The sequence below is a fragment of the Gracilinanus agilis genome, chromosome 1, assembly GCF_016433145.1.
Source record: "Gracilinanus agilis isolate LMUSP501 chromosome 1, AgileGrace, whole genome shotgun sequence".
NCBI classification, from domain to species: Eukaryota; Metazoa; Chordata; class Mammalia; order Didelphimorphia; family Didelphidae; genus Gracilinanus; species Gracilinanus agilis.
Window position 1 is genome coordinate 667,212,930 of NC_058130.1, and position 14,546 is coordinate 667,227,475.

Sequence of the window (14,546 nt, forward strand, 5' to 3'; positions counted from 1 at the left end):
GCAACAGATAATAATCTAGTTTGTATGGGACATTGAATGCATAAAGGCAAAAAGGCAAGTAGTTGGGTGGCATAGTGGATAGACTTAGAGTCACAAAGCCTGGGTTCAAGCTCTGCCTCAGCTGCTTACTGGTGCTACCTCTGCATGCTGCAGTTTCCTTATCTGTTAAATAGTAGCATCTCTCTTCCATCATTGTTGTGAACATAAAATGAGATAACATTTATAGAGCCCTCTGCTGTCTTACAGTACTCTATAAGTCTTCACTCTCATCATCATTGTCATCATCATCATCATCATCACCATCATTATTGACTAAAAATATATATATTAAAGGCACATTGTGGAGGACTTTAAATGCTGAAGATTTTGTTATTTATCCTAAAGGAAATAGTGAGTTTTTTAGTAGAGCAGTGATAGGGTCATATTTATGCCTTAGGAAGATTTATTTTGGTGGCAGCTAGGTGACCTCAGTGAATATAGAGCCAGACCTAGAGACGGGAGGTCCTGGATTCAAATGTGGCCTCAGACACTTCCTAGCTGTGTGACCTTGTTCAAGGCTCTTACCCCCATTTCCCAGGTCTTTACCACTCTTCTGCCTTGAAACCAATACTTGGTAGCAATTCTAAGATAGAAGTTATGGGAGGATGAATTTCAGAAGAGAAGGATTGAAAGCAGGGAGACCATTTGGATGGCTGTTATCCTTACCTCAGGAGAAGGTGTTGGTGCTCATGGAGAGAGTCTTTGTGAACAGAGAGAACAGTTACCATATTCAGGAGATGTTAGAGAAACAAAATAAGCTGTGGTAGGTATCAGCCATCTCAGGAAGATTTATAAGGACTGAAGTAACATGAAGTTAGCATAACAGGAAAAAAAATGTGCAGTGGAGCAGTGAAAATGGGGAAAATCACCTCTGTCACTCCAAATAATTTGTGATCGTGACCAAGTGGTGTTCCTGAATCTGTTTCCTTTGTTCTGCATTAGTTCATATAAGGCTTCTCCAGTTTCTCTGAATTCTTCATATTCTTCTTGTGTAATTATTGTTAACCAATCAACAAACATTCAGGGCCCACCATATTAGTCACATAACTTGCCCAAGCCAGTAAGTGCCTAAGGCTGGATTTGTACCTAGGTCCTCATAACTTCTGACTCTTAGAACTAGCTACAATACTGTGGTGGCTTTTGCTACTAGTGACTTATAAATTGGAAGTAATGTCTGAAGTGGCCATCTATTAGGTGAACTTGACCAACTCTATTGTCTTAGAATGCTGAATATGATTTCAGCCTACCCCGTGGACATTTACTACCTTGTTTTTCCTAAGCCATCATGGTCTCAGAATTTATGGCAATCTCGGCTTGAGAAGCCAAAATAGACTGTATGCTCTATCATCAAAGGACCTCAGAATGTAGGTCTCATCTGGCAAATTATTATTTCCCATCCCATAGCTTCCCAAGTTCCAGACCTGAGTTCAACTCTTGATTCAAATACTTACCAGCTTTCTGAACTTGAACTAGGAATTTAACCTCTATCTGCCTTGGTGTCCTTGGCTGTAAAATGGGAATAATAATAGTACCCAACTCCCAGTGTTTTTTGTGAGAATCAAAGGAGGTAATATTTGTAAAGTGTTGTAGTGCAGTGCCTGGAAGGCACTTTAGTAAGTATTTTTTTCCCCTTCCAAATTTCCTGTTCTTGCTCTCTAAATTTCTGTTCTGGAGAGTCATGGCTTCGGTGAAAAGATTCTTCCCCCTTTAGTCTCTGTCCATATTCTTTTTCTATCTCAGCCCTGCCCCTCTACAGTCCATATCATTCTCAGTTCCTACTCTTTCCATTTTATAATTTTTGATTTTTTATTTATTTACTTATTATTTTTTACCAATTACTTGTAATAACAAATTTCTACATGAGTTTTTCTTAGTTATATGATCAAACTTACCTCCCTCACTTCCTTCTTTTTCCCCTCCTGGTATTGGCAGGCTATTTAATCTGGATTATACATGTATTATCACGCAAAACATATTTCCATATTGTTAATTTTTGCAAGTGAGTAATCTTGATAAACCAAAACCCCAAAATATAAACCCACATAAACAGTTGGAAAATCATATGCTTTCATCTACATTCCAACTCCAACAGATCTCTCTGGAGTTGGATAATATTCTTTGTCATAAGTCCCTCAGGATTGTCCTGGATCATTGTATTGCTGAGAGCAGCTGTCTTTCACAGTTGATCATTTCACAATATTCCTGTTATTATGTACAGTATTTTACTGGTTCTGTTTATTTTACTCTGTATGAGTCCATGAAGGTCTTTCTAGCTCTTTTTGAAATCGTCCTGTTCATCATTTCTTATAGCACAACAATATCCCATTACCATCATATATATAATTTGTTTAGCCATTCTTCAGTTGATGGATATCTCTTTAATTTCCAATTTTTTGCCATTTGGTCTATTTTAAAGTTGCCTTTTTATCTTGGGCATCTTCACTTTGTAGCCTTTCTGACTTGCAAGTAGCAAACCAGATCTTCTCCAGAAAATACAGTATATATAATACTGGCCATTCTCTCGAGCACTGGATGCTTCTTCATTCTCACCCTTATATATTCTGGGACAGGAAGAGTTTTTTATTTCTATTCCTAGACTATTTTTCTCCACAACTCTGCCAGTGACACTTGCTTCATTCATCATTATGGACCCTTGTTGATGGTTAGAGCAAATCTCCATTATGTTCCCAGGCTAACTCTTTGCTTAAGTCATTTGTTGATCTGGACATTTCCCCCTATTTGTCAAGACCTCACTAGTTGGCTCACAGACATCCTCTCTATCTTGATATCTTGTCCTCACATAAAATTAGGGACTTCTGCATAACTGTTGATGTTCCCTTGAATGAACACTTTGGTCTCTCAGTTAATCAGGCTCCTGACTTCCATGCTGCCCATCCTTTCTTCAGACATACTTTCATGAACTCTCTCCCTTGTCTCAGACACTGACCTTTCATCCTTCCATCTTTTCCTGTCCTTCACCTATGCTAAGCTTTTTCTTTACCTTGATCATGCTCTCTCTGTACCCTTCAACTAACTATTCCCTGTTCTCTCAGTTTATGAGACCAGCTGTTCTTTTTCTCTATTCTCCTCTCCCTCTCTCTGTAGTTCAGCCGCATACTACTTAGCTTTAAGTCCTTTGCTTTCTTGCCCTTTTACCAATCTTACCTTGTCAAACCCCAGCCTTGAGTTACCACCATCATCCATTTTATTTGTTTGTATTCATGTATAGCTATAAAGTCACACATTCCTCAGTGTGGCTCATTACTGCCTGATCTTTTCTTCTCCAAGGCCCCTGAACTACCTACCCTTTGTAGTTATGCCATGCGTTCTTTCTTCTTCTTAGACTGCCTTATACTACCTACCTTTTCTTTCCTGTCCTAATAGCCAGCAATGGATATGGGCTTCTACTTGATTGAGAAAACAGAGAGCATTTAGTTCAATATTCCTCTTCTCCCAACTCCACAGTTCATAACCTTCCTTGAGGTTCTCTTCTTTTGCTTCAGACTGTGATGAAGAGGTTAGTCTTCTTTCGTGGTTAACCCTAACTTTTCATGAAGGTAAATCATTTGTTTTCCTGATTTTATGCTCTTCTCTCTCCCTTGGGGGCTTGTGATTCTTTTCAGTGTTGGCTTTGAATATTTTCCTAAAATATTTCTTTTCTGTTTTTCTCTGTCATCTGTTGTGTGGAATAAAATGGCTATGATTATTTATAACTATTTTGCTCATTATCTAGTGACTTTTTTTGCTTGCTGGGTAATCTGTTGTGTTCTAAGGGATTAAGAGTGCTAGATGTTTCACTTTAAGATAGGTGATGTGTTTCCTATAGTTTTTGTTCTTAAAATCAGATTAAAATGTTATACAAAGAAAACCATTTAATACATGAATTTTGTTGCCCTTCATCATTTATATTTAGGTACTGTTCATTGCCAAATGGACCATTTTTGTTGAATTATTTGGAAGCATGTCAATAAATGTTTTTTTTAACATGTCAATTAATTTCTCTTCCCTCAGCACATGGCTGATCCATAGAAATAATGTTTCATTTTTATGCTTTCTGTTAATAGCAGTATCAGTCTTGAGTGCAATTTAACATTTTAAAATTATAGTTTTGTAATATCAGTCTTCCCAAAAAGTTGGCCTCCTTCCATTTTGAATGAAGGAAACTTGCTTCATTTAATTTGGTGTTGATTTAACAATGTTAGCACAATCTTTAACTTAATGACATTAGAACAGTCTTAAAGTACAAACAGCAGACCACTAAGATGGTTAAATATGCTTAAAATTACTTGCTGGAATAAATGTGTTTTTAAATACAAATAAACATTCAAGAAGAAAGAGTGCAACCTGTAGGTATTTTCTGTTTTAATTATGTTCATCTGTTCTTTAATGTAATAACAGTATGTTAACCTATCAGATCACAAAATGAATATTAGGAGTTTTCGTAACACTAGATTATCTCAACCTTTTTATAATCCTAAAAATATTCTCCAAAATGAAAAAATTGCTTTTTTTTCCTTGTTAAATTTTGCTCCTTTGATTTCTCTAAAATGGCAAATTTGTTCTTTCACTTAAAATTGTTGGTAATCATGCTCATTTCAATTTTGTAAATAATTAAAAATATACCAGCCTACTTTTTAAAAAACTATCCCAGCAGGTAAACAGAGCATAAATAAAATTAACATTTTTCTTCTTCCCCAACAATTTTTGTTATGCCCTGTGGTAAAGAGGCCACAGAGTATATGAGAGATATCTCAATAATATTTTTTAATAAATGAATGAGCTTGTGATCCTTGTTTTACAAATGACTTAAATAGTTTAATACTAAGAGCTTATAAACAAATAGTTACTGGTATTTTTATACACAACAAAATTCAGTTTGTTAGCATTTTTTAGAGAATGTTGGAGAAAGAACTCTATACTTAGTGGCAGAAAAAGCCATGATTTGAATCTTCCCATGGCTTGGTTCATCAGCTCACATGCATATCAACTTCTTCTGTGAATATGATTAAATTAATGAGCTTTTTTCTTTTCTTTTTCCCCCCCATCACTCTTACCTTTTGTCTTATACTTGATACTAAGTATCAGTTCCAAGGCAGAAGGAGTAGTAAGAGCTAAGCAATTTGGGGTTAAGTGACTTACACAGAGTCTCACAGTTAGAAAGTATCTGAGGTTAGATTTGTACCCAGGACCTCCCATGTCTAGGCCTGGCTCTCTATCCACAAAGAAAACCATCTGCCCTACTCATTTTTTTAAACCTCAGTTTCTTTATCTGTCAAATATTGACATTAGTATTTGTGCTACTTCATAGGATTGTTGTGGGGTTCAAATCAGATAATATTTGTAAAATTTACAAATCATTGCAAGTTTTAAGAATGTCATAATTATTAGCTGTTATTCATTTTTGAAAAAAATTTTCTTCAGAATCCACATTTCTGGAATCTAATCCTTTGGAATGGCCAGAAAGACATGTTCTTCAGAACTTGGAAACCTTTGAAAAAGCTAAGCAAAAATTCAGGTAATTATTATGAATTAATGGTAAATATAAAGGCAAGATTAGACTTGTTTGTTATCAAGTCTTATTGTTTCTACTTTCACAACATCTCTTGTACGGATTCACACAGCTGCTTCCCAGGTGCACTTGCTGCCAAAGTGATTTTCCTCATTTTGGCTTTTAGAGGCCTTCACTGCCTGGCCCCCTTCTAGCCTTCCCAGCCTTTTTTTTTTTTTTTTTTTTAACATTTTACTCTCCTGCACATACTCTACCATACAGTAACATTAGTCTTCTTGCTGCCCCTTGCAGACAACACCCCATCTCCTGACTTCATACCTTTGCACTAAACACCTCTCATTCCCTGAATACCTTCTCTTCTATTTGGTTCCCTACCTTCAGGTTTCAGTTCAAGTCCTACCTTCTCCAAGAAACCTTTCCCATGTAACCATTCTGGAAGGCAATTTGGAACTTTGAACAAGGGGCTTTAAAAGACTGCTTGCCCTTTGATCTAGCCATACCACTGCTGGGTTTGTATTCCAAAGAGTTAATAAGGAAAAATAATTGTACAAAAGTATTTATAGCCCCGCTCTTTGTGGTGGCAAAAAACTGTAAGATGAGGGGGTGACCATTGATTGGGGAATGACTGAACAAATTGTGGCATCTGATGGTAATGGAATACTATTGTGCTGAAAGGAATATTGAATTGGAGGAATTCTATGTGAACTGGAAAGACACTCAGGAATTGATCTAGAGTGAAAGGAGCAGAACCTGGAAATAGGTTTTGAACAATGATACATGTAAAACCCAGTGGAATTGCTCATTGGCTCTAGGAGAGGCTGGGGAGAGGGGAGGGAAAGAACATGGATCATGTAACCATGGAAAAATATTCTAAATTAATGAAATAAATAAATGAATTTTGGAAAAAAGAAGCCTTTCCCAGTTCTCCCCTCTTTACTCCTACCACTTAGTGCCTCTGCTCTGAGATTACTTTGCATTTTCCCTCTGGGTATCTTGCATGCAAATAGTTGTCTCCCCCATTAGAAAGGGGGCTCTTTAAGGACAAGAACTATGTTTTTTTGATTTTCTTTTCATCCCTTTAACTTAGCACAATTTCTGGAACACAAGTGTTTAATAAAATGTTTGATTAGTTAGCTTAGGAGGCTATTTAGAAGTATTTATCAAGTACCTTGGTGCTTTTATTTTTACTTAATTAATTAGGAATATTTTCCCTTGGTTACTTATGATTTTTTCCATCCCTCTTCCCTCTCTGCTCTCGGAGGTGACAAGCAATTCTACTGGGTTATACATGTATCATTGTTCAAAACTTATTTCTGTATTATTAATATTTATAATAGTGATCATTTAAAGTCAAAATCCCCACTCATATCTCCATTGAACCACATGATCAATCATATGTTTTTCTAATGCGTTTCTGCTCCCACAGTTCTTTCTCTGGATTTGGATAACATTCTTTCTCATAAATTCCTCTGGATTGTCCTGGGTCATTGCATTGCTGATAGAAGAAAAGTCTTACATTCGATTGTGCCATAAGTCTTTTTCCCTATTATCTCTTTGGGGTACAAACTCAGCAGTGGTATGGCTAGATCAAAGGGCAGGCAGTCTTTTAAAGCCCTTTGGGCATAATTCCAAATTGCCATCCAGAATAGTTGGATTAATTCACAACTCTCATCAGCAATACATTAGTGTCCCAATTTGCCCATATCCTCTCCAACATTTATTACTTTCCTTTACTGTCATATTGGCAAGTCTGCTAGGTGTAAGGTAGTACCTCAGAGTTGTTTTGATTTGTATTTCTCTAATTATAAGAAATTTAGAACACTTTTTCACGTGTTTATTGATAATTTTGATTTCTTTATCTGAGAACTGCCTATTCATGTCCCTTGACCATTTATCAATTGAGGATACCTTGGTGTTTTTAGATGCGTATCACATCATTTTTCTAGCATGTGCTCTGAAAAATTTGCTTTCTATTCTATATTAACACCAGAAATTCACTGAAGGAATGCCTATTCAACATTAATTTAGTGTGAGTGTTCGTAGGCAAAAGATGCTTGATTTTGTTGCAGAATTCATTTGGTATAAAAAGCAAATCTAAATGGAGGTAATTAAAGTGAGAAGCTACTATCTTGTGATTGAGCTCACCTGACACACATGTAGGCGAGTGGTACACTATTTACTGTGCTTTTTTTAAATGCTTTGTTATTCTTGTGTATGAAATACTTCACAAATACAAATTATATATTTTTCCTATTCCATGAAGGATATAAAGTGACCTTCTGTAATACTGAGTCAACATTAATCAGCTGTCAGAAATTAGATTAAGCCAGGAAACAGTTAATGCCTTTAGGAATTGGCAAGTTCAAAAGTAAAATACATCATGATGCAAACATTTGATAAGTTTTCATTATGAAAAAAATTCTACCAAAGGTTTTAGAAAATTATTATTTGGCATTTTTTTTATTAGTCTTTATATCTTTTATCCAAAATTAAGAACAATTTTGAATGGTGGCAAGGTCAGTATAAATATATTTGTCTTCAGTTAATAAAAGTAATTTATAATCCTAAAACTACTGTTCTAATCACATAGATTAGAATACAGTTTGGAGAGTGAAAAGAGAAATTGATGTCTTCTTTCACTTAATGTAAAGGCATGAAATAAAAATTCTGTAGTGATAAAGTGTCACTTCATTATATCTTAGGAAACAGGTTGATGTGTTAGGAGTTATGAATGGCCTTCTCAAATTAAATATAGTGTTCAATGTTGCAAAACTCTTCCCTGAGTCAAAACATAATTTGCTTGTCTTTTTTCAGTTCTCATTACTTGGTATAGTTAGCTATTTTTGTTGACTTTTTTTCTGATTGTAACAAGCACCCAAATTTAATGAAGTCCAGAGATCTATATTATAACCCTAACTGTGCTATTAAAAGGAGTTGTATATTTTTAAGTATTTATTTTTAATCCTACTATTTTGCAGTTTGCTTATCTATAAAATTAGAGTACCTTATACTTGGATAGTAATTTTTGCTTTTCAAAGTGTTTTGGTAACCATTACTTTAGTTAGCAATAATACCTGTGCCTCCATCTACCCTATGTGGCTGTTGGGTGCAGGACTTGGACAAGTATAAAATAGTATCCAAATGCAGGTATTTTATGGTGGTGATTCAGAGCCTTTTCATAGTGATCCATAATCATGGCTTGAAGAGCCCTTGAGAATTTTATGATGACAACATTTTTTTCATGGTCATATTGAATTCCAGGCTTCTTTCTGTAAGTTCTTAACAAGGTAAAAGAGACATAAAGGACAGAAGTCCTTGCCCTGAAAAATTTATGACTTTGTTGGGTTTACAGAAGATACATTTAATAGTGTCATAAAAGCTTGTACAATTTAAAATTTTAGGAACTGTATATTAGCGCCAAAGAATGTGCTGTGTAAAGAAGAAATGGAAGTACTACAGTGAGGTTAATCTGATAAAATTCCATGGAGGAGGCATGCGTACCTTAGGACTGTCCTTAGCATCACAGAAAGTCATGCCAGCATTGCTGACTTACTCAGTATAGGATCAATTGTGATTTCTAGATCTTTTTTCTTACATACTTGTATTTAATCATTTTCTCAGTTTTTATTCATTCAAGAAGCATTTATTAAGCACCTACTGTATTTCAGGGCAGCTAGGTGGCACAGTGGATAGAGTGCTGGTCCTGGAGTTAGAAAGACCTGGGTACTAGCAGGCAAGTCACTTAACCTTGTTTGCCTCAGTTTCTTCATCTTTAAAATGAGCTGGAGAAGGAAATGGCAAGCCTTTCCAGTGTCTGCTATTAAAAACTCCAAATGGGGTCACAGAGTCAGACACAACTGAATAGTAGCAACAACAAATTTTGGCAGTTAGGCAACTCAGTGAATAGAATGCTGGGTCTGGCATCAGGAAGACCTGAGTTCATATCTGTCCTCAGATATATAGCGGATATATACTAGCATATTCTTTATTTGCCCAAGTTTTCTTATATGTAAATGAACTGGAGAAGGAAATGGCAAACCATTCTAGTATCTTTGCCAAGAAAACCTCAAATGGGGTTATGAAGGGTTGGATATGACTAAAATGAGACAAAACCAAAATAATCCCTATCAAAGAGCTTGCTTACATCCTTTAAAAGTTATGTGTGTGTGTGTGTGTGTGTGTATATACATATATATATATATATACACACATACATATTGTGTATGTGTGTGTGTTAGTTTCATTTCTAGATATTTCCCCCTATCCCCAGTCAGCAAGCCATCTCTTATAATAAGAATAAGGAGGGGTGGGGTTTTACAAAGTATGTAATCTTTTACTCATCCATGAGTATAGGGTAAATTTAAGTTTTATTTTATCGATTCTGATCCTTAGCTTTTTAGTCAAGTTGAATTCTAGTTCTTTAGTTCTTTAATAGAGTAATGCTTCTCCCCCCCCTTCCCCTCCCCGCAGAACTCCTATGTTGTCACGTTCATCTGAGCAATTGCTGGGCCATAAGGATGGTCATCGGGAATCAGTCACCCTACTGGATGCAAAAGAATTGCTGAAATACTTTACGGCAGATGGATTACCAGTTGGGGATCTTCAGCCTTTGCATATCCAAAAGAGGCAAGTTATTAAGACGTATAAACTTATATGTTTATTATAAATGATACCTAATAACAGTTTCTGATTAGCTCTGTTGTTGAGAGCACCATATTGATGTAGAGCTTAATCTCATTCTTTGTGGTGTATCATCATGCTTAACACTGGTAGGTTCCTGCCTGCACACGTAGTACTGTCAGATTTCATATATTTTACATACTGTTGATTTTTTCATCTCTTTTGAAAAAAGTATTCAAAGCACATTTAAAAAAAATTTTTAAACCCTAATATCTTTTTTTATATATATCCTTCTATATTAATTTTTATTTGTTACAAGGCTAGGCAATGGGGGTTAAGTGACTTGCCCAGGGTCACACAGCTGGGAAGTGTCTGAGGCCAGATTTGAGCCTAGGATCTCCCGTCTCCAGGCCTGGCTCTCAATCCACTGAGCCATCCAGCTGCCCCCTCAAGCACATTTATTAATGATTATAGATCAGTACCAGTGGATGGATGGATAGTATTTTTTTCTTATTTGGAGAACAAATTTAGTATCTCTACTGAAAGTTACTTTAGGGTTGTTCTGTAACTTTTGGTTCTGCCACTAGATGGCAAGAACAGTGAGCCTGTGGTTTGTAGCTGAAAGAATCCCTCTCCAAACACTTTATTGCTGAGAAATTTAGGTTCCCACTAGGAGGCATAGTTCCAGGAAAGATCCTGGGAAACAGTGTTGGTGGCTTGTGATGGAGCGAGACATTCAGCAAGCATTTGTTAAGCACTTGGAATGTGCCAAACATGGTCATTAAGTGTTGGGGATACAAAGAAAAGCAGAAACAATTCTTCTCCTCAAGGAACAGGCATTCTAAATGGGGCCGACATACTCCAGGTAATACAAAATATACACAAAGTACATGGGAGGTAATTTCAGAAGGGATGTACTAGCAAGGGGAGAGGAATGGGAGAGAAGCCTGGAAAAGCTGCTCAGAGAAGGTGAGACCTGAACTAAAGCTTTTTTAAACCTTTACCTTTGTCTTAGATTCAATAGTAAGTATTGGTTCCATGGCAGAATAGTGTTAAGGGTTAGAATTGGAGTTAAGTGACTTGCCCAGTGTCTGAGGTCAGATTTGAGCCCAGATCCTCCCATCTCTAGACTTAGCTCAATCCACTGAGCTGAATCTTGAAGGAAGACAGGGGAACTAAGAAGTGGAAGTTAGGTGACGAAGCATTTCAGTCATGATGAACAAGATAGTGACCTCCAGATAGGAAATGGAGAGTCATGCTTGAGAAACTGCAAGTTGGACAGTGTAGTCATAGGACAGAATGCAGAGCAGGGAGCAAAGTGTAGAAAGGTTTAGAAAGGGAGATGGGGGCAGATTTTGAAGGTCTTTAAATGCCACCCACAGGGAAACTCAGAATGAGAGTGTTATTTCCATATGTATATGTGGCACCATTCTAGATTGTGCCCATGGTACCACTCTATCTCCCACTCCCTCTTCCTACCTGCATTGGACTAGTATTTCTAGCATTGAAATAGCAACCCACTTTCTTCCCAAAGCTGATCCAACAATATGCATATTTTCTGTCCTTTAGAATTGAGACTTTGGTGAGAAGACTTTGTATTTTTAATAGGATTTAATCCTATAGTAATTAGTCACATTTATGGAATGATTATTATGAGATAATTTGAAGAGATAATATAAAATGTTTTACCTTATTATAAGTAAACCTTCATAGAATTCCTATTCTACTTCCTGTTGTGAATGAGATTTCTTTAAGCTGGGCCCTGAAAAGTTTTAGTGGCTTCTCTCAGGTAAGAAAGGCCTGACATGTCTGTTATCTTAGGGCCTAGCCACATTTGGAGAGGTTCTCTGCCAGAAGGTTGGTCAATAAGTAATATTTTTTTTAACTATTGCACTTCTTGCAGTTATCTGCTGAGGTGTGGAATAACTTCAATCTACACAGAGGAAGGAAGGGTAGAGAGATTACACTAAGGAGAGATTGCTCATCTTGGCAGAAATGCACACGGTCTCTGACCATTATTATCTGTGTGACCAAGAGCAAGTGATTTTATCTCTCTGAACCTGGTTCCTTAATTGTAAAATAGGGATTATGAAGAATATAGTACCTATTTCACAAGGTTATTTTAATACTCACATGAAATAATTACATAAAAGTACTTTGCAAACTCAATATCACTTTTCTGACTTATTATATAACCTTGTTTAGAAGGGAAATAAGGTAACTCTAATACAACCTGTTCTTGATAAAGCCAATTGGTTCTTTTATAACCTTTCTTTTCCTAGCTAATCATTCTTTAAAAAATTTTTTTTAAAGAATTTTTGCCTGGAATTTGAATAACAATAATAGGTTTGCAAAGTGTTCCACAAACGTTTATCATTGTAAAAACTCTGACAGAAAATACTATTGTTATTCTCATTTTACAGATGAGGAAACTGGGGCAGACAGAGTTATTAGTCCAAGGTCACATAGCTTATAAGTGACTGGGGCCAGATTTGAGCTCAAGTCTTGAGGACCACTAAACTCATTGCTTTATCCTCTGTGCTACCTAACTGCCTCTATCAAGTCTACCTTATTGTTCTGTGTGCTGATTTGCACACTCCAATCTTGTCCCTTTTTAAAATAGCAGGATATTGGCCCCTTCTCTAGTCCTACAGCACATTCCTTCTGTTATCCATTATTTTTCAGTCAAGATAGTGATCAGCAATCGCCTCTACAGCTTTAAGTAATTTATCTGGATCTGTTGACTCAAATTCATCATGGAATGCTAGGTGCTCTTTTATTATCTCTCCTTTCTTAAGTTTTAAGCTTTTAAAAAAGGTTTTGGTTTTGTCCTTTCTGGTCAAAAGATCAGTCTCCTTGGCAGAGAAAAGAAAGGCAAAATAAAAAGTTAGGGAGGCCTGTCTTCTCCACAATATCCCTGCCTGCCATGAACAGTTGTGTCATCTCTTTTTTGATCCTATTTCCCCCAATATTACTTGAAGAAATCCCAGAAAAACCCATCCTACTGCACCTCACCTTTTGTTTTTGTTCCTTAGTATTACTTACCAGCCTCAGTGTAGTATCAGCTTTGACATTCCAGTGGAAAGTGCTAGTTTAAGAGTTAAGATCTGGTTTTACACATTGGCTTTTCTACCTACAGCAACTTTGTGACTGTGGGCAAGTCATTTCTTCCGCTAAGCTTCAGTTTCCTCAGCTGTAAAAATGGTGACTTCTAAGACTCTCCCAGCTTTAAAATCCTATTCTTTTAAGGCTCTGTTATACTTTCATATGCATTCTTATTTATTTGCCCTTGCTTCCATTTTCTGTAATTAAAAATTTTTTTTAAATTTAAATTGGTCATTTATTTCTTTGTGTATCTGTATCAATGTCTTTAACACCACACATAAATTACGTTCACAAGTATATGTCATGCATAATGTCTAATAATATTACACAGGAAAACTAATGATTTAATTTTTTTCACCTTTTTTGGGTTAGAGAAGAGAGGTTAATTGTTCCACGCAGGTGATTTAAATAGATAAAGTTGTAATTGGTCTTTACTTAAGTGCTGAAAGGACTTTTTTCCCTGAGGGATAGGGAACATTATAAGTCAAATATATCTAAAATGTTATGCACTTTGCTAAATCATTAGACAATACTGAATATAGTTTCTACTCTTCTTAATGACTCTAGTCCATAATTGTATACTGTATATAACCACTATATTGTGTTTGATCTGTGGCTGACTTAATAATTTATATTTGGTTCAGGATCTCATTTTTGCACATTTAGTTCTCCCCATTGGAAGGTGATAATGGAAAGAATATTGGACTAAGCTCTTGACAGGATCTTTGTGCCTTGCTTCTCTTATCTGTAAAATAGCGATAATTTCTCACAGGATTGTTGTGAGGAAAATACTTTTATACCTTAAAAAGCACTATATACATGTAACTCGTTATTACTAAAATTGCAATCCTATAATAATATACTAATAACATCATATTACTCCTGTAGCCTCTCCTGATTTTCTGTCATTTACCACTTTTATTCTCATTTTGCCTATTGCTACCTCCTTCCTCAGTCCAGTTTAGTGTTTCGAATCTGGTGAATGTGTAGATGAAGTGTTACTAAATTGAATAACAGAGTGAAGGCTTCTTTTACAGAGTAAAGGAGTCTGAGTGAAAGTGGTTTAGAAGCACTTTACGATTCACAGGATTCTTTGCTACATTTGGGTTCTGATCTGTGCTTGGAGTGGTTGAGCTTGCAAAGTCTTATCTCAAATCTTGCTGATGATAACTATTTAACAAAAATATTGAACCAAATGTGATACTTTTCCAAATTTCAAGAACTATGAGGCCTAAAGAAGATGAGGGCTAGAATAGAAAGAGCCTGTATAACC

General features: G+C 36.0%; 1 protein-coding gene across 1 annotated transcript in view; it reads left to right on the forward strand.

The window, feature by feature from the left end:
* The window catches only part of LOC123231947 (MDM2 binding protein), an 80,317-nt gene that overhangs the window by 46,338 nt on the left and 19,433 nt on the right, over window positions 1-14,546 (forward strand). Inside the window, exons 15-17 of the mRNA XM_044658275.1 lie at window positions 4,376-4,389; window positions 5,461-5,554; window positions 10,019-10,174. Of these exons, the coding sequence (XP_044514210.1) occupies window positions 4,376-4,389; window positions 5,461-5,554; window positions 10,019-10,174 (264 nt within the window). The remainder of the gene's footprint in view (window positions 1-4,375; window positions 4,390-5,460; window positions 5,555-10,018; window positions 10,175-14,546) is intronic.